This window comes from Silurus aristotelis, assembly GCF_946808225.1.
Source record: "Silurus aristotelis genome assembly, chromosome: 3".
Lineage (NCBI taxonomy): Eukaryota > Metazoa > Chordata > Actinopteri > Siluriformes > Siluridae > Silurus > Silurus aristotelis.
Window position 1 is genome coordinate 11,187,686 of NC_139576.1, and position 27,412 is coordinate 11,215,097.

Below are 27,412 nucleotides of genomic sequence, written 5' to 3' on the forward strand. Positions count from 1 at the left end.
TTGTCTCCAACCAAGTTAGAGATTCCAGAAAAAAAATCAGTGTATATATTTCAATTGTGGGACTTTATTAATAACAAGGATATATCATTTCAGCTATTAAAAACAATGGAAATAAAACTAATAAAGAGCTACAAAGGCAGCAGCACCGATATATCGTCCTGTCCTGCTCAAATCAACAGTAATATTTCTATTGGACATTATACAGTTTCAGATGTTTTTTTTCCTTTCCATTTATATATAACACAAACCATATAGATTGTTTTTATACACAATCAGTATTACTTCCTCCTAAAATATATAAGGAGGGAGAATTCAAAGACCAACAGTTTCTGTGTGTGTAGTTTGTGTTTGTCCATCCTCTTAAAGGTACTTCAGGAGACGAGGGCTTCTTAAAAAAACACAAACCTGCTCTCTTCAGCTTGAGAGGGTTGTGTGTGTGTGTGTGTGTGTGTGTGTGTGTGTGTGTGTGTGTGTGTGTGTGTGTGTGTGTGTGTGTGTGTGTGTTTGTGTGTCCGTGATCAAATTCAGTCATGCAGGACCGAAGAAGGCAGTAAATTATTTGCTTGTGCTGAAAGGACACAATATTTATTTATTTCATTGTGCAATGGATAGGGGCTCTAATAAAGGGGGAAGAACAGAGTGTGTGTATGTGTGTGGCATCTTTGGTGGTCAAGATTGCCCCATTCTCACCCTAATATCCTGTCCCCCTCACACTCATCATGTCCACACACATACACACACACACACACCATGTCCTTAGAGTCCAGAAGCCTCCCTGCTAATTAACAACATCTCTGTCCCTCCTTCTCTTGCATGGTAGTAAATATTCCCACACACACATACACACACACACACACACACACATCCATATCCCAGATACAAGCCCTGCTTTACCCCCTTTCCATTCTTTTCTTTTTCTCTTCTCTGGTTTTATCACCTCCTTTCGTTTTGTCTTCTGTGGTACAGCCATCAATCATCCTATTAACCTATCATGTTAGGGGAAACTCTCGGGAACGCCTCCTCCCCTCCTCCAAGCCAAAGCATCATCCCACATTTTCATCTCTCTCTTACACACACACACACACACACACACACACACACACACACACACACACACACACACACAAACTCTTTCACAGACAGAAGTTTTAGGGAGTACTGTTTTTTTCACCCTATATTATTTGAATTTCTTGCCAGAGTACCACTCTCAAGTAGACAGTCAGACTGGTTCCTGGCCTGTGAGGGTCAGAAGGAGTTGGGTGGAGTTTTTGAGGAACACTCTGGGTGGTACGCTGGCTGCTGGAGCAAGCACAATGCCTCCTGTGTCCCCATGCGACTCATAGCCTTGTTTTACAACAGGGGAGGAGACGCCTTCAATGCCCCAATGATGTGAACCACCCTGAGCCTATTCACGGTGACAAACGGGCTCCGCCACTCCTAGCGCTCACACACACTCACACACACACACACATACACACACACACACACAGACAACAGTATCCACTTTATGCATGCATACCTATGCATCTGTGCATGGTGACCACATATGCACTACCTACACATGCCGATACATACACCAGTGCACGCTGTGCATTTTATTCTCATTTCGCACCTTTCATTTATCTCCTGCTCTCTCCTTCCATCTCTCTCTCTAAGGCCCCCTCTTTGGCTGGCTCTCAGCAGGGCTGAATTGGTGTTGCTTTAATTCAATCAGCAAGGTCTTTTCTTGCACCGCTCTTTGGAGGCATCAGCAGCCAAATGGCTTGATGACAACGTAATTGCAAAAGAATTGAATGAGGGCTGCCGTCAAAGAAGAGAAAAAGCCCAATCGGCATTCCCCTGCAGTGATACACATGGTGACACACACATACACACACACTCACTCTCTACACCCCTTTTTATCCTACTTCTTTCACAAGATTCTGAATGTCTCCAGTTGAGCAGTGTGTTTACGCATAAGACACCTGTAAGAAAAGAAAGAGCGGTGATCTGTTCAGGCGGCTACTCTATGAGTTTCACTGGATTTTCTATGTAGAGCACAACAGACCTTATTACGAAGCAAACTCACAAAACCTCTAATGAGCAAGCCATGTGGTATAGAAACATTTCCGAGAGTTCCTGAGTGTTTTAATCTTTTGACAACCTACACAATTCAGAAACTATCCTGAATGAAAACTACAAAGTTCATGGACTTTCCTCAATGAGAATGACACGGTTCCTGAAAGAGCCTCTGATTTGTGTAATAACCTCATTGCAAGGACCAGCCCATTAAAAGAAGTTAAGAAATTCTTTGAAAGGTTGAGTTGGGTTGCTATTTATTTAATGAATAATTTTACAGTCACACATATTTTTTACGTACTGTAGCTTGTGGAATGCATGGCGCTTATTTATTATTTATTTGTTTGTTTTTAATTTCCACTAAACTGGATCTTTGTCCTTGCATGTCAGTTTAGCAGCTCATATCTACAAAAACTTTGTCCATCACTTTCTGCACATGGTTTAGGTTGGAATTCTGTTTCACTGAAATTGGTCCATGCTTGAGTTTTTGACCTGGACTAAGGCTCACTTTGTGGCCAGCGATTTTTTATACAATCCACATTTCTCATCTAGATTAACAAGCCAAACCAAATACTAAAACACAACAAAGTTAGATTCAAAAGGACGACATTACATTCGTAGAAACAAATAGTGGTACCTCAGTAAAAGTACAAATCTGCTTCTTTAATATTATTCTATTAAATTTCAATAAAAAAATATCAATGTACTAAAGTATTAAACATAGAAGTGTGTTTTAGTAATTTTTCAATCAATTCAATGTCCCACTCATCACATATTTCTTATAGTCACAGACACACAGTAAGACACTTACTTAAAAAAGTAAGACATTATATTAAAATGTAGTAAAGTGAAAACATTTTCAATAGCTAAAATGCTCTGATAACATACAGGTACTTGACAATGTACTTAGAAGTTAGAAATCGTATATGAAAATCTCTTCAAGGTAAAATCACAACAGACATTGTCAGTATCATCTACTGTGGACGTGTGAGAATGCTCATGAGGTCCTAAGCCTCGTGAGCCTGCGAGTGCCTATAAATTTGGAACATCTGTGCAGATGGGTGACAGTGGAATACCACTTACCAGAGTGTCCAGAAACATGTAAACCCAGAGAAATGGGGTAAGAACAAAGACCTAAGAGCCACTTGGACTGGACACAGCATACACACGCCTTCCTATTCACCTCTTTCTTTTGTCCGAGCCCCAATATTGCTCCATCTCTTGACTGCTGGATAAAACGTTGGATGGGGCTGCAGCCCATCTGTCTGGTTAAAGGGGTGTGTGTGTGTGTGTGTGTGTGTGTGTGTGTGTGTGTGTGTGTGTGTGTGTGTGTGTGTGTGTGAACCAGAAGCTGGAGGAGAGCGGGAATGTAACAGGTGGAAGAGGGGCCATAACAGTGGGAGATTATGATTCATATTCATATTAGCAAAGCGTGATAAAGAATGATCACTAACGTCTTATTAAGGTTTTATCCTATTATTCCTTTTGCTATTTCAAAACAGAGGAGCTTTCATCATTGTATATGAGGTTTTGCTAATTCCAAAAAGATGGGATTCTGTGCAAAATGTAAATAAAAACTGTATGCAATGATTTGTAAATCTCATAAACCCATATTTCATTAACAGTAGAACATAGAAAACAGTGTTTAAACTGAGGGAATGTTCCATTTTAAGGAAAAAACTAGTTAATTTTGAGGTTTCAACTTTTTTGAGACCACAAAAGTAATGTGTTAATAACACATTAACGCAAATTCATTTTAACAGCACAAATTTGATCAACACATAATTAATGCAGCACGAATTTCTGTTAAAATGTAAAATATAAATAAATAAATATAAAAGACATGAAATTAAAACCTTCAAACCAACTATTCTATTCATGACATCTTTTCTTTACTAAGATATATAAAAAAAATTATCATTTGTTTTTCTGATGTAGGAAGTTTTAAATCAAGCACCAAAATCAGCCATGATGCACACATCTGGCAATTAAAAGCATCCGTGTGAAAACAGCAAAAGTTCTTTTTGGTGTCCTTATAATTTACATAATTGAAAACATCATTATTACTTTAAAACAAGAATATTTTGTCTTCATGCTCAATGTTGAGTTTGGTTTCACTAAAAATAAACATACATTCGCATAAAAACAATCCATATTTGTAAATGCGCATGTTGATAAGAGTATTAAAAACTTGAAAAATAATAATTTAAGGTACAAATTAAAACAGATAGAAATGTTCGATTAAGTTAACTCAAGACAATCATGCAATTAATTGTTATATATATATATATATATATATATATATATATATATATATATACTGTATATATACTCTGTGGTATAAAATTATTATTTTACCTTTAACAGCACTATTTCTAGCACAAGTAGAAGTGATTTTGTTAAAGGGAACTGATGACCTGTCATTAACATACAGAGTGAGTTGGAGTTGGATGCACAGTTCCTATAGGATACTAGAACAGACAGTACTGAGGGGGACACAGAGGGCAGCATACCCAAAACATAAAACTACAACCTGCTGCTTCTGTTTGTGTGTGTGTGTGTGAGTGTGTGTGTGTGTGTGTGTGTGTGTGTGTGTGTGTGTGTGTGTGTGTGTGTGTGTGTGTGTGCGTGTGTTAAAAGGAAAGCATAAAGCTGCCAGCCCCCTCGTTAGACATTACGAGAGAGAGAGTGTGTGTGTCTGTGTGAGGAGGGGGAGTGGTGGAATTTTCTCCTTTCTTGTATGCTAATGGATGGAAGACAGTGTAGAATTTGCTTTCATCCTATCCCTTTCGCTTTCCTCCTTTATCTCTGTGCATTCTTACCATATATTTCTATATTGAAATGCTTTGTCCAACTTTAATATTAAAAGGCAAGTCCTTAAAGTCACCATGATATAGAAAAAAACGGTTGATCCTTTTCAAAAGTTAGAATCAATGCCAAAAGATTTCCAAACTCCCCATTTTTAATGATGTGATTTAATGCATATGTTCTATTGATCTGGACTTATCTTGCATCGAGATGTAAAAGCCTAGTAAGGATATATATTAACAAAACGATTTTACTGTGAGACATGGTTACATTCACATCTCCACCCCACACACACACACACACACACACACACACACACACACACACACACACACACAAACACACCCTCCTCCCAGTGGGATCAGGAGAGCAGGTTGTGGAAACATTTGTAACATTTGGTGAGAGCAAATCCCTCAGCTTTCTCTTGAAAAGAAGTAGCCACCTTCCTTCTAAAAGGAGCTCTCGTTCAGCGGACCCCCTTTCCCCACACCGGCCTAGAACTCGCGCGCCCTTCACACCCCTCGCCACGGCCCGCAAATCCCCCCTTTATCCGCTGGCAGCCAGATGGGGTGGCAGGAATAATAGGCAGAGCCCAATGAGCCCCATTCAATTTGTTCGGGCATGTAAAGGAGCTTGTAAGCCGCTCCATTTGAGCAGGGTGTAATAGTAGCCAGGGGAGCGGAGGCTACGTTAAGACTTAATTACCTACTAATGGTTGTTGTAGGGACAAAATCCCCACAACTCACACTCCTATCAGTTTGGTGGTCGTGGTGGAGGGGGCCTAGAATGAGAGAAAGAGAGGGAGAGAGAGAGAGAGAGAAAGAGAGAGAGATATCATGTTGCTGAATGTTCCATATCACAGTTTGTTTGCAAGAGATTATGAACTTTAACAAGTAAGAGTGAAAAAGAGACAAACAAACACACCGAGTGAGAAATAGACCGTATTTGTCTTCTTTGGGCTGAGAGAGAAAGTTCACTCAGTGTCCTCCCCCTTTACTTCATTTCTTTCTTTTTATTTGGAGGAAGATTAGCAGGATTAAGAATGACTCACATATGCTCCTCCTCACCATTGGTATTCACCACAACACAGGGCCAACTGCCACCCAGACGGGAGAGGGACAGAGAGATAACTAATTGTGATGGACATCACTAGACATGTAGATACTGAACATACAGGAGAGGATTGGATTTGGATAATGTAATTGTATTAATTAATACAAATATCGTTTAGGTTCTCCTTGATTGCGCACTCTCGGTCACAAAATCGCACGCACACACAAAACTTATTCACACTCATTCAGTTTTGGAGTTTTGTGCGGAAGGGGATCATAAGTAGGTTTTGCTTTTCAAACTGAGTTCTTCTACATTTAAACATTTTTAAATAGATTATCTCTCTCTCCCTCTCTCTCTCTTCCTCCCTCTCTCTCTCTCTCTCTCTCTCACACACACACACACACACACACACACACACACACACACACACACACACACACACACACACACACACACACACATATGCATGTGCCATTATCTCATAAACATGATTAAAACAAAAGAGGGCATGACTGAGCCAAAATTCAGAATTAACACTCATTTCAAGCAGCATCTCAACACCCCACATTCATCAACCTACAGGTGGCAAAAGCTCTCTGTTTCTGGTTCTGTTTTAATGGATGAGCTCAAACTCTACAAATAGCTTGATTAGATTAGCAGTGTATGTGTTAATGCCTGCTGTCTTTAACTCTTCCATTTTCTGCACCTGAACTGTGAAGTTCGAATTTATCGCGCCGGCTTGGTGCCACTTTTCCACTATAGTGGAGGTTTTTATTCATTTTATTTTCAAATGTTAATCTTTAGTTTATCAGTAATGTAAAAAAATAGACTGAAAGATTTGTTTTTTTGACCTTTTTACATATTAGAAATCACACTGTGCTTAGAGCACATTCACTCATTCACTCAATAACTCAGATTTATCAGTCTCCATGACTGTACCATTCAATAGGTACAGATCTTGTTTCTTTTGGTTTGAATTTTACATTTAGGAAAGTACATGAGGTGTAGCTTTAATAAGCTTTCAAAGTAGTAGTTCATGTGAAATGTTACATACTAAAGGTAAAAATGTGTCCCCTCTCAACCAAGACAAGTAAAAGTAAAATTTGGTGTCTGACAATGTAAAGGAAAACCTGAAATGTATGCAATATTATGTGGGACTTTTGACTTACCAGAGAAGCCAGTTTTTCAAGAAGAAATGTTTGTGTCCTTAATTAGACAGAGACAGTGTACTGAAGCAGCCTGGGTTGGTGAACTTCCCGTCGGTGTGTAATTGCTCCCAGGGCAGTTGCATTGTCTGATGTAGTGAATTTTCTCCCAGGCTGACATTTTCCCATAATCATAAGTACCACAGGCTGACAAACAGCCTGCTTTTTCCGGTTGTTCGAACTCTTCGTTACTCTAATCCAGACAGCCGTGGCCTATATTACAATTCAGCCTCATTTAACAAAGTAAGATTACTGGAATTCATAATGAACAGCACCGTGATTAGACAATGACTTCCCTCGATTGTCATTAGCATAAGCTCATCATTGTGCATAAACATGCTAACAGACGGATAAAAGCTCTGCAGTGGTGAAAACAATCATAATACTGACCTCAGGTCTAGGAATAACAAGGACCTGTTGAGCGCCTGCGCAAGAGGAGCACCTGACTCGGCGAGAGACACCGCTCCATAACTCAGAAACTTTTTTAACTTGCAGCTTGTGACTGCTCTGTCTATCCAGCTTGCTTCCTTCTATCTCCTCCAAGATTATCTTTTAGTCTCTTTTTGTTGACTTTTTTTTTTTTACCATTTGATTCTGGTTTGTTAAAGAGTCAAGTGAATGATGAGTTCAAGTGCTTGTGTGTTTTTAACAGATATTTGGCATTTTGCATGTGAAGACTACAGGTGACAAAAGTGCAAAGCATCAAAAATTATAAAGGATAAATGCATTGGTGGGCATGTGATAACATTTATAGTAGGGAAACACTTACACTGACACTCCATACCTCACACTAAAACTAACTTGACACTGATAGTACCACATCTCTTATTATTTTCATAATTATTATTATTATAATCATTTTTGTTATTATTAATAAGTAGTAGTATTGTCATCATTAATATATTTTAAATTATTACAATTATTATTATTTTTTTTATCATTATTATTATAACAATTACTACTACTACTGCTACTAGTAATAGTATCATCATAATTGTAATCATTTTAATCATTTTTTACAATTATTATTATTGCTCCTACAACTACAGGTTTCTACTACTACCAGTAGAATAGTAAAATAGTATAACTGCTAGGAGTATCATCCTAATAACTATAATTATTATTCCAAATATTACTATTAATACTTCTACAGCTGCTACTACTACTCTCATCAGTATTAGTATTAGTATTTGTAGTAGTTGTATTAGGACTAGTACCAGTATTAGTATAATCATAATCATCATTATTTAAATTTTTTTTTTTTTTTTACAAATATTACTATTATTACCTCTACAATTACTACTAATGCTACTACTACTACTACTACTATACTACTACTAGTATTAAACCAGTGAAGTAGTAATGGTATAGTTATTTATATTCGTTAGATTATTAGGAGCACTTTATCCCTTTGTGTCTGTCCTCATGCCGCATGTCCATCTTGTCCATATTGTCCATATTGTGTTAATTGACGGATTATAACGGTTCACAGTTTTGCACGCTTCGGTTGTTAACGTCCTCAATGCGTTTCAACGGCTAAAGTGAGGCGCGCGCGCCAATCAGAGGCTTGGGCAGGAGCCGGGGGTCGCGGGGGGTCGCGGGGAAAAACCAAGAAGCGACTCATTCACTGTGTGCTGCAGGTGTGTGTGTGAGTGTGTGTGTGTGTGTGTGTGTGTGTGTGTGTGTGTGTGTGTGTGTGTGTGTGTGTGTGTGTGTGTGTGTTTAAAAAATTAATAGTTCTTACATAGTCTTACGTAAAAATGAATAAAAATCCAATATCAGTCTCCTGGTTTGATTGTGTATGTTTATAGTAGTTATTGTATTTAAAGTCTATCTGCTATTTGTCACCTTCTCTGATGTATCTCCTGCTTTTCCTCTTAGATCCTGTAAAGAACCAACTTTAAAAGTCTAATCCCTGTTTTTGTGTCTGCAGTACTTGTTTTTGCGCTGATGGAAACGCTTTGTTGCACACCGGGAGGTTTTTGCGCATGGTCCGAGCGCCTCTTAATGACCGACTCCGCAGTCTGTCGCGCTGATGGTTGGTAATCTAAACCTAGCCGCGCGCTCCCGGGGTGCCATATGCGAAGTGTGTCTAATTTAGTTAATGAAGCCTCTCGTTTCTTTGTAATGACATCAGACTCACCCCCTCCGCCCCGTGCGAGCCTCCTCCCCTCCCCGCGCTTCGCCGGAGACCCGATTGGTTGCGCACGGGCAGTCGGTGAGGAGCAGACACACCGTCCCGGCTGACTTCCCTCAGGTCCGCTCTATAAAACGCGTGCGTCACTCTGCCCACGGGCCAAACACGCCGTCACGACTTACCCGGAGTAACCAAGCCAGGAGCGCGCTCGCTGTACCCGTCTTCGGTAAGTTTTTATACAGCTGGGAAAAAGTTTCACCAAAGTTTGTACATCTCGTAATTTAATCTGATGTTTTTTGGGTGGGTTTGTGTCTTGTGCCCAGATGTTTGTATTGCATAAAATTGCAATTACAGATTCAAGAGCATCTCTGTTTGCAACAGTTAATTAGACGTGATTAATGATTGCATTTTAATTTAGATTTTTTTTTAGTTTACACTAAATAAACTAAAATGTCTTGCTGCATGATGTTGGTGTGTAATGACGCTTATTATTAGGCATCGTGCTCATTATTATCAACTTTGTATTTCCGCTTAGACATTGGCCTATACAGATTTATAAACACATCTAGAGTTGGCCTGAGACATGGACTCCGATACGAGCAGAGTGTCCAGTCGGCCGTCTTCTCCAGAAGGAGACGATATGTTCCTATCTGCAGCGAAGAAATCGGCGGGTTTCTCGGGCGCAGTTTCTTCTACGCAGAGTGACTCATCCCCGGAGATGAGCGCGGACATGCGCGGCCTTTCGAGCGGTGACGAAAACCATCTCGGCCTCAAGATGTTCTCCAAGAAAGACCGCAAGCTGCTGTCCGAGAATGAGCTCCAGACCATCCGCTTAAAGATCAACAGCCGCGAGCGCAAACGCATGCACGACCTGAACATCGCCATGGATGGGCTGCGCGAGGTCATGCCGTACGCGCACGGGCCCTCGGTGCGCAAACTCTCCAAGATTGCCACGCTGCTGCTGGCGCGCAACTACATCCTCATGCTGAGCAACTCGCTCGAGGAGATGAAGCGGCTCGTCAGTGAGATCTACGGCGGTGGAGGCGGAGGAGGCAGCGGTGGCCATCACACGACCTTCCACCCGTCTGCCTGCGGCACTCTGGCGCACGCCACAGCTCCACTTTCCAGCCATGCAGCAGCTGCTGCTGCTGCTGCTGCCGCCGCCGCGTCTCATCCGGTTCACCATGCGCTCCTCCCGCCAACCGTGTCCAGCGCGGCCGCTTCTCTATCAGCACCAGGCCTTTCGACCGTGGCTTCAGTAAGACCCCATCACGGACTCCTGAAGGCGCCGGCACCCGGAGCGAGCCCTCTCACCTCGAGCTTTCAGCACTGGGGAGCGAGCATGCCGTGCCCATGCAGCATGTGCCAAGTCCCCGCGCCTCATATGCCCAGTATGAGCTCGGTTATGCCGCGCCTGACCAACGACTCCAAATGACTCAAACAACTTTTTGAACATGAGGAACAATATGAAAACTTTATATTGAAAGACACTTAAAGACTGATTCCTGATTTGATACCGCTTCAGTTGTTCGTCCCATAATCGGCTTTTCCTCCAATAAACATTGCGGGTGAATTGGATCATTTTAGAAAGACATCTCAGTGACACTAACATAGATTTATTCCCTCCTAACACGGTAGCTGGAGTAGGTTATACAGCAGGGTACATTTATTTCTGAGTCTATTCTGACTTTTTCAAGAAACAAACTTGGGAAGTATAACCCAAACCTTAAGTGTGTAAATAAGCGTGTAAATATGTAGTGTTTGTACAGTATGAGAGTTTTTATAATTAGGTTTTGGGGTGAATTCGTTTACCTGAGACTGAAATCGTATCGCACCTACTCATCTGTTTCTTTACTTCATTTTCCTCTTTATTTCCTCCTCCCTCTTTATTTCATTTATTTTTTTCTAATTTTCTCCTGTTTTACTGTTGCCATTGTCCGATACAAAGAATGATCATTTTTATTTTTTATAAAAGTGTGAAACGATATTTATTTACTTATTTGCGATGGTATGTTAAATGAATGGGAAATGTGCTGAAATTGTAATTGTAGTTAAATAATAAAAAAAAAAAAAAAAAATCATTAATATTAACTTTTTCATTTTCAGTCAAAAACTTTGTTCCATATACCTGACCCTATAATTTGTTCTGAGGACAAACAGGGCAAAGTGATAATAATGATAATGATGATGATGATGATGATGATGATGATGATGATGATGATGATGATAATAATAACAATAATAATAATAATTATTATTATTATTATTATTATTATTATTATTATTATTATTATTATTATTATTATTATTATTATTTGGAATGTATTTTCTCCATGCTCCTGACAATAATGTTGTCCAGAATATTAATTCACACAAAACTAAAAAAGACTTAATTGAATAATAGCTGGGGAAAATTATTACAAATTTGGGACACGAAACTGTACTTTAATACAGACATAGAATTTTTTTTATTATTAATTAATCAATTAATTAATTAATTACAAATTAATAACATAAACAATATCTGTGCAATTAAATTATATCTAGAAATGTAACACGATTACAGATAAACGAGTAGTCTAAGTTACAGCTCAAATGACCGCAAATATTAAGTGTATAATGAATTTATTTAAGAATACCATAATATTGTAATACGAATAATTGCGCACACACACACACACACACACACACACCACACACACACGCACACACATACACACACACACACACACACACACACACACACACACACACACACACACACACACACACTCATATATATATATATATAATCATTATTATATAACTGCAAACAACAGGGATACAAAATAATACATTTGTACAATGGTTAAATGTAGTAATAATAATAATAATAATAATAATAATAATAATAATAATAATAATAATATTAATAATATTAAACTTGTAACAATTAATCAATTGAAATTTTAATATAATAAGTCAATTTTGTCATTAACATTGTTAGCTAAATTATTCTTGCTTTTACTGTATATATTCCATTTAAGCTTCATGACATTATTAATTGATCTTTACTAAATATACAATTATAAAAGATCAGAGTACAAATAAAAAGCAAACACATAAAACATGCCTAATGATAAATTGGATTTGAATATGTAAGAAAAAGAACAGTTCAGACAGCGAGCATTAGAAAGAATTAATCCAGGAGGATTGCAGTTGCAGCTGCAGGGGACATTTTCGCGTATTTTACTTTTTATTTAAATTTTTTTTTAGAATATTTTAGCATTTGTTTGGTTTCCTCTGTGTTCAGCATAGATTAAAATATTTCCGAGCAGAAAAAAAGAGTTTGAGCGTTGTGAATATAGGGAGCATCTCCCAGACATCCCACGACAAGAGATAAGATAAGATAAGATAAGATAAGATAAGATTTTTTTGTTACAGCAGCAAGAAAAAAAAATGCAAATATATAAAAGAATAGACGAATAGACATACTATAGTATACAAGTATATACACAACACAATGTATAAATACAAATAAGGAAAAAGTATTGCAGGTAGTATTGCACACAGGTGGTATTGCACGTATTGCAGGAAAATATGCACGTTTTGCAGGTAATATTGCACACAGGTAGTATTATTACACAGTTAAACAGTAATAACAGTGTGTATTATGGTGACTGGTTTACTGGGAGCAGCTTTGATTGTAAAGTCTAATAGCAGCAGGGAGAAAAGACCTTCTGTATCGCTCCTTCACACACTTAGGATGTAAAAATTATGTTAAAAAATTATGTTGAAAACGGTCCCACCAGCCACTACCACCATCTATCTATCTATCTATCTATCTATCTATCTATCTATCTATCTATCTATCTATCTATCTATCTATCTATCTATCTATCTATCTATCTATCTATCTATCTATCTATCTATCTATCTATCTATCTATCTATCCATCGTTAAAAGATAAAGAAAAACTCCAGATCCTGAATAACAATAAGTGTTTGAAGGCATAAAGAACTGGAGGTCTTATGAGTTTGACTCCGTATTAAACTGATGTAAGGGGTCTGCTAAATGTCTTGTCTCGCTTTACAAACATCTGCTTGTTAGCGGTCTCCGCCGCCTTGCCCATTTGCTGCGCGTAAAAATGCAATTACCCCGAAAAGTAATGAGAATTACACGCTATCGCGTTTCCAAATTAATCACCGCGCGCCTCCCCCGCCGAGCCACCGTACGCCCTCTACCCTAATAATCTCTCTCTCTCTCTCTCTCTCTCTCTCTCTCTCTCTCTCTCTCTCTCTCTCTCTCTCTCTCTCTCTCTCTCTCTCATTGCAGCCTCAGTGCCAATTAAGCGCTGACACGCGGTCATTGCGCCAGGTACTGCCGTAAAGTGCGCAATTAACTGCCACCGAACTGCACTTTCACTTTACTAAACGAATGAGGCCCAAAGTGCAAATATTTGATCATGCAGACCAAAATGCGCGAGGATACTGCAGGACGCCACGACTTAAACTGTGCTTACTATAATATGTGCATTTGGTGATATAGTTACGAAATTTAAACTCGTGTTCATGGACACGAATTTCCCTCTTTTTTTCCAGTCATTTTGGTGTTAATTATAGTGTGCTGATTGTTATAAAGGGCAGTATGCGATTGCATTGCATCAATAGATTAAACAGTAGACATTATCGATGTGAAGGGAAATGAGTGGATCCTGTTCTGATATTTGCAATTAAATCCATCATGAGATTGGGAAAATGTGTGATCTAGGTAACAGAGAACATTACAGAATGTAACAGAAAATATTAAGCATGTAACATGTAAAAACGTGCTGCTGTGGTTTGTTTCACATAATTGTCCTAACGTTGCTTACTTTATCTTCCTAGGACAAGAATGTAAAAAAAAAAAAAAAAAAAACATTTTATGCAGCATTTAAAATATCTATATTTAATATAAAATAAAATGTGAGAGATTTGAGAAAGATATAATAGATAATGATAAACTGGTATTTAAAAAAAAAGTGCAAATATATTTAGATGTGCAAAATATCATTAGATCTTTCTTTTTCCTGTCGATTGTTTTATTTTATTTGGCAATCATTAAAAATGATAATCTGTAACTATCAATATGTCATGATGTTTGAAGAGTAATTTGCAATTTAGAATTTTGCTAAACAAAAGGAGATAAATGGACTTTGAATCATGATAACCATTTAATGAATTTGTGATATATTGAATTTACATGCTGCGTTTAGTGTAGAATTCGTTTAGAGAAGAAACGACTTTGTTGGAATGATCGGAAATGGAAATGGACTAAACTGAGTTTGCTGAAACTGAAAAGCGCTATTCTCACAAAGACCCTGTTCAAAATGTGATAGGTGTTGATAAAGGATATGATACTGAAATCCAAATAAAACACTGAAATGGAAGCATGAGATTATTCCTAATATCTGTTCATTTCCCCCAGGGTCAAAACAATATTTGCTATCAGCTTTCACACATTGTAGAAAAGGCTATACACTGTTCTGTCCATCGTCCACTCAGGGATGGATTTAAAGTAAAGAGTAAGGAAATTTTTCATTTATCTCCAAGGCAGCAGTCCTAAAAGATTAAAAGGACAGATTGTGTGGGGGTATTTTTTTTTCTTTTTTTTTTTTTTACTTTTTACTTTTTGAATATTTATGGTGCATCTTCTCTGTGTGTGTAACATTTCCCGTTTTTTAAATCCCTGGTCCAGTCCAGATGCAGTCTCTTTCAAACCATGGTCTGTGTTGGCACAAAGGATTAGAACGAATTGGAACAGTGCAAATACCAAATGAAAAGAAAGCATAGAGAGAAAATAAACAAATAAAATAAAGTGTTTCTGTCGCATTGTAAGACAATCGAGGTTGTATGAGAGAGGATTATCTCTTTATTGTGGTTTGGAACTCCAGTCCTGTTGGGATTAGTACAGTGTCGGGATGTACCTGATTTATTCATCATTTTTACTATTAATGTTATTCAGTCACTATGATCATGCCAAGAAACCATCATGGACTGAGGTGGTGTGAATGTGTATGTGTGGGGGTGTTGATACAGTAGCCATATGAGCACTCATCTCCCCGGGGAGGACTAATCCTCTCTCTCTCTCACTCTCCTTCATCTGTTCTTCCTTAAACGGCGCATGGCACTGACTAGAATGCTTTAATACCAGAAGACATAACTAGGAGTTCAGGAAGTAATATTCTGTAATGTTTCATACTGTGTATTGTTTCCAAACTAGCTGGACATCTGTGTGTGTGTGTGTGTGTGTGTGTGTGTGTGTGTGTGTGTGTGTGTGTGTGTGTGTGTGTGTGTGTGTGTGTGTGTGTGTGTGTGTGTGTGTGTTTAAACAGGGCTATCAGGTCAGGAGCAGAGGTTATGTGTGCATCCAAAGGTCTTATGATCTAAAGCTGATGAACTCCCATATATGATGGATCAATGTGTTTATTGAACGCTTCAGAGCCACAAAGACAGATGGAGAAGATAAAGAAAGACAGAGTAAGATGAAGCAAAGTATAAAAGAGAGGCAGATAGAAAGAGCAAGAAAGAACTGGCATTGAGAGTGTTTAAACAGTTAAAGAAAGAGGGGATAATCCTGTAAGAGCGGTGAACTCTTGGATATTCATGACTGGCCGAGTGTGGACACTCTATGAAAAGAGGACATGTCTTGGTCACAACACATCATCAAAGAGCACCATGGGAGCTCCACAGGCCAGTGTGTGTGTGTGTGTGTGTATGTGTGTGTGTGTGTGTGTGTGTGTACCTATCTGTGTGTGTTACAAAACCTTTGTTAGCAGCTGTCTGGCTGAAACCATTCGGAGAGGAAATGATCTGATGAGGGTTCATCCCGCTTCACGAAAAGCTGCACAGAGAGAGTGAGAAAAAGTGAAGGGGAGAGAAAGAGAAAGTGAGTGTCGAATTATTCCTGTTTGCTCTGAAATCTGAGCTTGTTCAAGCATATGTTTCATCTGAACCCCAAGGGAACACACACACACGCTAACCTTTTAAAACCCTAAATTATATTAGAGGCAACTTTCTGTGCTCGTCTTCCCAAAGTAACTGTTTCACTCTCTTAGAAGTGCAGAGAAGTTGAAATAACTTGCATTTGATTCATTTCAAGTTGATGCAAATGTTTATATTCAAACTTTAATTCATGTAGAGCAACAATACATGATTTCAGAGAATTAAAAAAAACGATTGTATGATGTTAGTAGTTGTAATGTTCGAATGTACAGTATCTTACAAAAGTGAGTACACCCCTCACATTTCAGCTACCATTTTAGTGTATCTTCTCAAGGGACAATACTATAGACATGAAACTGGGATATATTTTAGAGTAGTCACTGTGCAGCTTGTATAGCAGTATAGATTTACTGTCCTCTAAAAGTAAATCAACATACAGCCATTATTGTCAAAATATCTGACAACAAAAGTAAGATCAGGTGAAGAAGCTGACTTAAAAAAAAAAGAGACACAAGTGCTGCTAGTATTGCTTAAGAAGTTGCAGAAGGTCTGCTTGTCAGTGCTTAGACCATACACCCCACACTGCAATAAGTCGGTTTGCATGGTCCCAGAAGAAAGCTTCTTCTGAAGCTGGTTTACAAAAAAGCCTCCAACTGTTTGCAAATAAGTTGAAATAAATGACAGGAAACATGTCCTGTGGTCTGATGAGACTAAGATAAACCTGTTTGGCTCAGATGATGTGGCGATGCCTTGGTGATGAGTATCAAGAGAAATGTGTCTTGCCTACTGTCAAGCATGGTGGTGGTAGCATGGAGTGCTGCTGGTACTGGAGAGCTATGGTTTATTAAGGAAATCATGGATTTCAACATGTACTGTGACATTCTATAGCAGAACATGATGCCCTTCCTTCAGAAACTGTGAAAGTTGATGGAGTGGCCAAGTATGTCTCCAGACCTGAAAACCTATTAAGCACCTGTGGGGGCATCCTCAATCAGAAGGCGGAGAAGTGCCATATGTTTAACATCCAGCAGCTTCATGATGTCATTATGGAGGAGTGGAAGAGGATCCCAGCAACAACCTGTGCAGTGCTGGTGAATTCCATACACAGGAGGATTAAGGTAGTGCTTTGAAAACAGTTTTACCATGTTCACTTACTTTCACTCATTCACTATTTATTGGCAGTTATTTTTACAATAATGGCTGTATGTTAAGTTATTTTTAGAGGCCCGTAAATCTGTATTGCTATACAAGCTGCACAGTGAATAAAGTATATCCAAGTTTCATTTCTATAGTAGTGTCCCTTGAGAACATATAATAAAATGGTTGCTGAAATGTGAGGAGTGGGTTACTGTATTTTATGTATATACCAAGCACATAGAGCCAGTTTAGAGAGTTTTACAAGTGTGCAATTTAGATTAAATATTACTTTAAATTACTTCTTTAAGGGGACTTTTTTTTTTCTTCAATTAAAAGTGATATTACATTAAATTGAATACATGGCCACTATTTTCATTGTTTGATCATAACACATTAATGATGAAACTTATAACTCTATTTCTTTCAAGAATTCCTTCACTGATTGAAATGGATAAATATTTTGTAAAACATTTTTTTCTTTTTATTAAATGTTTTATGTTATATATGCATCCACAACATATACCACAAATTAATGTAATCATCCAATGTACTAGAAAAAAATATAAAAGAAAAATAGTGCTACTAAAATAGAGTTTGAGATAGCGTCCATGGACATAGCAAGTTGTTTAAGGCTCTTTGTTTTTTTTTTTTCATTCCAGCAATGAGATAAATCTTCATTTATTTCTGAAAAATTAAACAGCTAAACAGAAAGACTAAACAGTCTTAATTTACTGTAGAACTACACTTGAAATCTTTCAAGGATGCTTAAATGATCTCAAATTGTAAATCATCTCACTTTGCTATTCTATAATTTATCTTCATTGTGTTTCATTTATCCTGATCAATGTCTGAAAACTTGATACTAATCACACCATGCTGTTGTTACCATCCGCCCAGCTAATGATCTCCTCACAAAGTTCAAAGCGCTGATTACTGTGACTTGATCAGTACACAGCTGTGACAAAGATAGCTGTACAAGTATTATAGGATTTCTTTAATATATGAATTACAATTTAAATGGTATACTGAAATTTCCTATACTAAATCATTTGTAACTCTTTGTCTGTTTCCTCATGACCTTGGCTGTGGAGCATGGTGTGTTTCCGATTTTCCTTGTCTTGTTGAATTGCCTTTTTGAACTGTGCATTCCTTTGCCAGTATGTCTTCTGTTCAAGTCTGTATCCTTTCTTTCTCTTACTGCTTGTTCGTCCAGCTTTAGACCAGCCCTTCTCATCCATCATATCTTTCACTTTTCTATTACCTCCATAACCTTCCTCTTGTCCCCTTTGCATAGAGTGTGGGAGTAAGCTGTGATCCACACACACACAAATGCAAACGAGGAACTTTATTAGACGATATGGGCCCTGTGAGGTTGCTTTTCAGCTGTGTTAAAGATGTCAGTGTCAGACGAAGATTCATCACTGTCGGATTTCGGATGAAAAAGCAGTCTGCCTGGGGATAACTTCTTGATCTCTCCATATGGATGACCTGAGACATCTTAAAATCCCAAACTTTCAAATGTTTTGACAAAGGTATGTTCTTTGCTGTGCACAATACATGTTTACACTCCAAAAAAACTATTATTTATTAAAGTAACGCATAAACTTGCTTTTCAGACAGTGTCCAGCAGTGGTGATGCTCTCAAAGCTCAGTTTTAAGATGCACATGTTCCTTGAGTGAGAGCTCTCATTAGCGAAATATGACACGTCGAGCAGCTGTCACTGAGTAGTTAGTGACAGCTCTAATCAGTGTGTCCTCAGCGGGCCATGACTAACTGTGAGTGTGTGACAGTGAGTTTTTGATTTTGGCTCTGATGTGTCGCCTGTGCTTCGGCCATGAGGACAAAAGACCCACAGGTCATCCCTCCCTGGCTCCTTCTCCATCTGAGTAGGCTCCAGCTCTGTCCAGGCCAACATTTCCCACAGCATGCTGGGAGGCACAATGCCCAGCCTTCAACCCATTGGTTCCGCTCTATTAACAGCTTGTAAACTTCTCATAGCTGTGGCCCTGAGCCTGAAGCCACATAGCAAACTGGATTTACATAGTTCCGATGTTCTCCTCATCACTCACATACTGTTTTCCCCAATCACAACCCTTTCTCCCTTAGTTGAATTTTTTTTTTTTATTGTTTTGTCTGTGGATCAACCGTCCTAGAGACTCTGTGTCTCTGCACCTGTCTCCCTATAGAGCTGGAAATGAGAGTACATAGTTGTTGACATCTGTTAACTTCTCATTAGAACTTTGCTTTATGCAGGTTATCTGGTGCACAGGACAGCTCGGTACAGCACACCGTGTGGCCACAAGCTGGCGAGGGCCCAGCAGCCGGCGGGTGAGTGAGTGCAGCGGGCATTTAGCAGACGCTCCAAAGCGTCTGTGTCCAAGCTATGAATATGGAAGCAGACGTTATCTGTTTCCTCGGTGCTGATTTCAGTGTGTTATCTGTTGTGACCTTTCAGATGGTTGGAAAGGGAGTTTGCATAAGCTGTCAAACTTCACAACCAGCCGAACTTCTGTGTTTGTTTGTTTGTTTGTTTGTTTGTTTGTTTTATTCATTTGCTTGTATGGCGCAATTAAGCTGACAGGCCTGGCAGCATAGCTCTTTTTTTTTGCAGCAATATGCAGCACATCATTAGCCAAACTCCGGCCCAGTTTTTTTAGAAGTAAGTATAAATCTGGCTGCTAGACTGTGTTACATTTTGAATGTTTTGAACAGTAAAAGCTGCCAGCGTAAGTAATTTGTTCTGGAATGGTCTTGTTAACATGAGCGTTAGTCTCAGATATGCTTTTAATAGTACTATTTTAACTGCCAGTCTACTTTAGCCATGTTCAAACTAGACCTTCAGCTTGTGAAATCAGATGCCTTCTGCAACATCGAGTGGAAATGACCATGTTAACATATACAGTCACAAGTGCAGCGTGCACTGCAAACACTGCAAACCGAGCAGCATTTCTTTAGATGTTGATTTTTTATTATTTTCAAAGCTGTGTTTTGTAAAACAGGACAGCATAACATCTCTATAATTAGTGCTTTCTTCTTCCTGTATTTTCTGCTTTTGAAATTTTGTCACTTGTCTTTACGTGACATAAATTTGCAGGTTCACCAACTTGAACTTGGAAAGCAGCAACCTGCAAAACCGCGTTGGTGTGTGAATTTGCGATTTCCACCTGCTCCAATGTATTGAGCAGGAGTCAGTGGAGTAAAAAGTGTAGTGTGACTGCAGCTTGATTTAATTTGGTACAATTATGTTTTTAAAACCATTTTTTCACTCTAGCTGCCTAATCTGAGCCACAACTTGCATATTACGGCAGAAAAAAAGAGCTGTAGTGCAATGCATTCTGGATAATTGAACCAGAATATAAAATAAAATTGCACTATATGGACAAAAGTTTGTAGATGCCAGACCATAGGATTTGTGTATTCTTTTTTAATATAATGTTTTACATTTATTCTCTATTTGCTGTTTTTTGCTCCACTTTTTTGGGAAGATGGTCAGCTATACTTTGAAGTGTGCTTGTGGAGAATTTTTTTGTTTAGCCACAAGGGTGTTAGGAGGTGTTAGGGCGTGAGAAGGATTAGGTTGTAGTCAGTATTCTATTTTATGTTCAATAGCGCTGAGGTCAGAGATCTATAGCAGGCCATTCAAGATTATCCATTTAAATCCACGTAAATGATATCTTCATGGAATTCGCTTTGTGCAGAGGATCTCCTACTTTAAGTGAAGGAAAGATTTTATGCTACTACATCCAAAGACATCCTATACATATCGTGTGTCTATAATTTTGTGGCAACAATTTATGGAAGAAAAACATGTAACTGGAAATATCAGGTCTCCCAATATGTTTTTTACATATAGTGTAAATGGTAAATGCATACAAAGTTCTTTTCAAACAAATAGTTTATTTAATTATATTGCAATTTAGTTTTTGTTAGCTTTGTGTTTCTCTGGTTTAAAGTAGCCTTTGTGACATATAAACTCACTTGACAAAGGATTATATGATTTTCTTTAAGTAACGGAAAGATTTAATGGATACATATGAAGCGGACCCGCCAGTTAACGCTTTTTATTGTGTTCAATAAGGGGACAATAAGAATCTTTTTTCAGTATGACTTTGAAAATAGACTTTGAAAAACAGGTGTAAGAGCTTAGTTTGAGAGAATGCTAGGTAAATTGCACTGGATGGTAATAAAAAGAGGTCATCCATTTAAAATAGTTTTAGAATATGTGAGCAATAAATAAATGCACTTGTCTGTTTGAGGCCAGCCAGCAGAGTCCTGCTAAACCAGGCATGCTGTAATATTTTAGTAGTGTCCACAGGAAACAGGCTCGGTGTGAATGAGCTGATTGAAGCTCCAGGTGCAGATCCAGAAACAGAGGCCTGGCCGGCCAGCTTGGCCCAGCCGGAGCACACCGAGGACCCCACAAAGACAGCCCTCATGCCCCTGCCTGGCTCCAACGGGCCCTAACCCACAGCAGCCTGGTGATAAAGGGGAGCAGTGGATGCTGGGGGCAGGGGTACGGATGTGATCTCCCCCACACCACACCATTCAGCCCCCGCAAGCTGGAAGGAAGGATGGAGAGAGTGAAGGGGGGCAGTGGGGTGGGTGGACACCAGGTTCTTTCTTTGCCCCTCTTTTTCATCTCCTCTCTCTGTCTCTGTGGCGGTGCAGGTGTCCCTTTCTGGCCTGTCCCTCGCTCCTTCTTTCTGTTGCTGTTTCTTTTCATGGATGCACACACAGACATGTATATATGCACACACTCGCACACAAAACACACACAGCGGACAAACAAGCAGCTCTAATCCATCACAGGCTGGCTTTTATAGGTTAAATTGTAGAAAAACACACAGCCCCCACATACACATTCACATAATACAGGCAGGTTGTGTTCTGTTGCTCTGCAGGTGCCTGGCATGGTGATTGCTCTTTTACTGCAGTTCCTGTCTGTCATGTGTAAAATTGTGCGAGTGTGAGTGTGGATGCCATAATAGTATTCACCAGGCAGACAACACCGGTTGCTCTAACCACTTGCTATAACCTCCTCACTATTTGCATCCTTTCATTTCAAAAACACTTCCTTTATTTCCTTGTTTTGAACATGGCATCATTCACTCTTTCTCTCTCTCTGTCTCCCTTTTCTCTGTAACTTCCCTTAAGGGGCAGGATTATAGATAGAATGTCAAAATAGAGGATGTGACTGTTTTGTAGCTTTTTGCCTTCTTGGGAGGGAGGAGAAGAGAACGAGTTAATTGCAGCATTAGCTCATTACCTGTGTCTTCTCTTCCTCATTTGCTCCCTACGCTCTGAGAGTGTGGTCCAGCCAGAGACTGCATGACAGAGATGTCTACTTGGACAGATCTGTTATCCTAGGACAGTATCAGTCAAAGGATATCAAGAGGATTCACACGATCATATTTTGTTTGCTTTAGATTTCTTTTGTATTTTATTCATTGTTTTTTGCCTGGCAGTTACTTAGTGGATGAGTGTGGACTTCAGAAACTTCTTCACTGGAGGTTAAATTCTAGAACTGTTATTGGATTAATCCAAGTGGAAGTGTTTTAAATCAAGAATCAATAGCAGTAATTATTTCTATCCTGGTTGGACATAGACTCTCCTGGATCTATTGCTGTTATTTAGCTCTGTATTGGACTTTTGTGAGCATATCATTGATCTGTGGTGCAAGTGCAGTTTTGAGGGGGTGTTTTTAAGACCTCAGAAGCATGCAGCCTGTGTCTAGTCTCAGGGGCATTGGACACAGAGAGGGCACATTTTATGAACTCATGCCCAGATCAGGAATGGTTACAGGAGTTACAGGAGTTGGAGGATCAGGTTCTAGCTCTGGGGGTCTCCAGAGCCCTCAGAGACACCCTAAATTTCCTCGAGAGCTCAGCTTAGAGGAGCAGCAGGAACTCAGACGAAAAATCAACAGCCGTGAGAGAAAGAGAATGCAAGATTTAAACTTGGCCATGGATGCTTTGAGGGAGGTGATGGTACCATACTCTTCTTCCACAACCTCATCCTTGGGGGCAGGAGCAGGGTTGCAGCATCCTTATCTACCCCTTGGAGCTTCTCCGAATGGCCGCCGTCTTTCAAAGATCTCCACGCTGGTCTTGGCCCGCAACTACATCCTGCTCCTTGGCTCCTCCCTCCAGGAGATGAGGCGGCTGCTAGGTGAGGTCAGTATCGGGGGGACTGTACCACACCTGCTTCTGACAAGAGGGTGGCCATTTTTCACTGGTCCAGGACAGCTCTTGCTCAGCTCACCAGAACAGCAACTTGGACTGGCCCAGTGTTCCTCACTGCCACTGAACAGTGCCCCAACTCCAGAGGACTCTGTAGCATGGGGGTCACGGGGGATGACAGGGGGACCACTATGCCCCTGCCGAGTGTGTCGGGTACCAAGAATGGTTCATGCAACTCCTACATCTCGCTTCCAGAAATGACTAAACTTATGAGGGAATGACAATAATTGCTCCTTTCAAAAAATTGCTTTCATAAAGGCAAATCTGTTGACTTCTTTTGTTACTCCTGATTGTGTAAATAATTTTTTTTATAAATTGATAATAAAAGAATGTAGTGTAATGTCCACTTCAAAATAAATGTATCAACATTTATTTCGTTTTTATTTTACTTTTGTCAAAAGTGTATTTTGAAAAAGTACACTTGTTTCAGAAATTAACTTTAATAGTTAAATAATCTTTTTAGTTAAATGTGCAAAGATGGAAAAATTGCCGTTTTATGGATTTCTCATTACATACAATAAATGTTTATGAAGAAAGAGCAAAAAGGGTATACATTTTTGTGTGTTAGCATGTATTTCTGAAGTATAGAGCTAAATAACACAGTAGATATACACTGTAGTCTTTTCCATTCTGTAAATTTTTCTTCATCCTGCTTTTGTGCTTTTGTGATTTCATTGTGTGTGTGGTGGGTGTGTGATCCTCCTATAAGTAAATGCAAGACCTAGCAGTTTGAAATAATTACTCCAACCCTCTTCATGCAACAGGGCGGTGCAGCTTACAGGAGCACTACAACCGTCTTCTAACCCCCAGCTTTACTTCTATACCCCACCTCAAACTTCCATTCAGTCCTTCTAAATAAAACCCAAACATCAAAACCTGCCCCCGTAATTACTGCACACTCCTTCTCTTCCTCACCTCCCTTCTTCATCGCCTGCTTGGAGAGGTAAGGGGCCGTTTAGTCGGGTTGGTGTGCTGCATACTCATTACTTGTTACTCGCTCCTCACAATACGTTCAAACGCCCAGAAAATGTGTTTCCATCAAAAGAGTTCGCCCTTCGAAACTAGAAACAAGCACCCAAGACTCTGACGTCTAGCACCCTAGTGGTAAAGAGCAGCCCTCTTTTCACTCTGAATAGAAAAGGCGCCAGGAGTGAAAGCGGAGACAGTCCTAGCATTGGGACAAGGGCAGTGTGCATGATAATGCTGATCATAATCATAATAATGATGATAAAATAGTAGGAATAATTGGCCCAGCGGTGAGAGGGGGATTATCCTGGACAAGCAAGTGAAAGAGGGCAGTTCATTGAATGGAGGGAGCCTGTTACCCATAGGGTGAGACAAAGAGTGAGGTAGATGCCATTAAGTAAGATTAAGCCTAATAGAGCCTGATTTTCTTACAAGAGAAGAAAAAAAGGAGGGGGCAGCTAAGAAGTGTGAAAGATCAAAGATTCCGACTTGAAACCTCAATTCTTGCAAGGACTCACATAAATACACGTTAACTTGTGGTTCTTTATATTTACATATAGCTGTCCTGATTTGGATTGCTTCAAGTTTTACTCTCTTATTCAGCTCAGACCTTTATTTCTCTCTCTTTCTGATGCTGCAGAGCTTTATTGTCTGAAAGATGTAGAGGTCTTCTCTTCCTTTGTGTTCTGGCTTTAACCCCCAAACCCCTCAAAACAAAAAGAAACAGGCAGAAGACAGTAGGACAGGACTGACTCATTGTTATTTACTAAATATAATGATATATGACTGCATTGTATAGCATAATTATATAAAATAATGTATATATTTATTACAATTATATATTATTATAATTATATATAACTGCCTGTGTAAGTAGAATTAGAATGTTAGCATAAGTAATGCAGGAGTACTGTCATAGCTGTACTGTTTAAGAAAATGAAGCATCACCTTTAGACCAGTCATAGTTCACATTTATAAGCACTATAGTTGTAAAACATTGTGCATGGAAATCTACACTGCCCATTAAGTTCATTGTTGGTTTACAATAGTGTAATATTGTTTTTTATGTAGTATTATATAAAAAAAAAAATGCACAGCTTATAATTAATAATAGATTGTATAGTTTAACCTATTTTCCTTCAGTTCAGGTTTGGTTGAATTGTGTAAATGTGTGTGAATGTAGTTGAAGACTAATTGAGGGCCATCCATCGTTTGGCTTTTGGTTAAAAGAATGAGAGTGAGAAGGCCTCCACTCCTCCTTTCAGCCCAACTGGGAATTTTGAAGATTTATTTCTCTGTGGCCTGGATTCTTTCTTTCGGTACTCGAAGCAATTTCCAACGTCTCTCAGACTGCAGAATGAGAGTATATCACACATACACACAGATAGATCTAGAACAGGTAAAGGCACTAAAAGTACTGCAAATGTAAAGTTTTAAAATAGATTATCTTGATTAGCAATTTCTAAGAGGGCTGTTGAGTGACTCACAGATTAAGCCAGAACTAAGGCTCTTCTGGAGATAAGTCCTATTGACAATGAAGGTTTGGAATCCTCTCCCCTTTTATCTAAGCTTTTCTTTTTCCTCCACTGTAATAAAGCCTCTTCTTCTCTTTCTTTTTCTTTTTGTTCAAAAGCTACTGTCTTCTGTTTTCTCTTGTCTCGTCATTTCTCCTCTCTTCTCCTCTTTCCGTCTTTTCTCGGAGTCATTGGATTCAACGTGGGGAGTCTCAGGGATAGGAAATGCTGAGCAATAAATTTGAGCATGTGAATGGTAAGAGGGGATAAGGAGAAGAAGGCGGGTGAACCTGCAGGCCCTGTTCGTTTCCCACCCCTCGTATTTATCTCTTTAACTCAACATCCCCTGTACCCCCATCCCCTTAAATTCCTGACCACAGTGAAACTCAAACCAGTATACTCACTAAACTGAACCTAGTAATGACCTGTGCCATTAACCCTCCACTCTGCTCTTACTTATAGCACACACAAGTTTCCAATACAGTTCCCTAATTTACCAGTTTCCTAAATGGCTCAAAATTATAAGTAGAGGAGCAAACTGGTGTACAATTAAACTTTTATGTAGAATAATCATTAAATTGCTTGTTTTGCAAATAATTTACTGATTTTGCATAAGATTCACATGAAGCCTCAAGGATAGATTCAAGACAAATCAGTTTCTAGACAAATTTAACAAATAGTTATTGTTAAATCTAATTCACATGCCATAGCCTGATTAACATCAGTAGAAATATTTATTTAAATGTGTCTGTGTGTTTCAGTGTGTGTCTGTGTGTGATTTATTAGTGTTTAATAAAATGTGTTTAATAAAATAAGTTTTAAAATTATGATGAGATTTTTAAAAGTGGCAGACTTCAACCTATCTACTGTGTGAAGGGGAAAGCAAACACACACACACACACACACACACACACACACACACACACACACACACACACACACTTTTCTCGTGTCCATTCTGGCACAGTTAACTCCGTTAGTGTGAAGAGAAGAGCAAACACACGCACGCTTACCAACACACTTTCCAGCCAGGGTGTCTCTGTTGGCGTGGCAATGACCCTTTGGCTCCCAGTTTGACCTGTTTCCCTGAGCTTGCCCGAGGGCAGCAATGCCAGTTAACACATCACAGAGCTCGCCCTCTATTCTCACTCTCCCTTTTCTTCCATGCTGCACTCTTTTCTCTTGGCGAGCCCCCTTTCACCCTGGCAAAGCAGCTGACAGGGAACAGGCCTCTTTCTTTCGCTCCCTTCTCTCACTCCTCTGTTCTCTCTCGGCTTTTCTTCCCCTTCTTTTCTGCTTAATTGAGTTGTTTGGCAGACAGGCTTGTCAACC

At 39.2% G+C, this 27,412-nt stretch overlaps 3 protein-coding genes across 5 annotated transcripts in view; 2 read left to right on the forward strand and 1 right to left on the reverse strand.

Annotated features, from left to right (window-relative positions):
- The window catches only part of ankrd50l (ankyrin repeat domain 50-like), a 368,466-nt gene that overhangs the window by 63,909 nt on the left and 277,145 nt on the right, over positions 1 to 27,412 (reverse strand). The window lies entirely within an intron of this gene.
- On the forward strand, positions 297 to 11,352 carry olig2 (oligodendrocyte lineage transcription factor 2). Of its 3 annotated transcripts, XM_083537173.1 has the most exons (5): positions 297 to 1,414; positions 1,657 to 1,856; positions 9,058 to 9,162; positions 9,262 to 9,487; positions 9,797 to 11,352. In XM_083537173.1, exon 5 carries the CDS (start codon positions 9,845 to 9,847, stop codon positions 10,694 to 10,696), a length of 852 nt encoding a protein of 283 aa, XP_083393299.1. In that variant the 5' UTR covers positions 297 to 1,414; positions 1,657 to 1,856; positions 9,058 to 9,162; positions 9,262 to 9,487; positions 9,797 to 9,844; the 3' UTR covers positions 10,697 to 11,352. The 3 variants fall into 3 exon arrangements, with proteins under 3 accessions (XP_083393299.1, XP_083393297.1, XP_083393298.1); XM_083537171.1 differs by lacking the exons at positions 297 to 1,414; positions 1,657 to 1,856 and having other exon boundaries at positions 8,434 to 9,162; XM_083537172.1 differs by lacking the exons at positions 297 to 1,414; positions 1,657 to 1,856 and having other exon boundaries at positions 8,434 to 9,487.
- Positions 22,623 to 24,080, forward strand: olig1 (oligodendrocyte transcription factor 1). Its single transcript, XM_083537896.1, has one exon. The coding sequence runs from the start codon at positions 23,079 to 23,081 to the stop codon at positions 23,799 to 23,801; it is 723 nt and encodes a 240-aa protein (XP_083394022.1). The 5' UTR covers positions 22,623 to 23,078; the 3' UTR covers positions 23,802 to 24,080.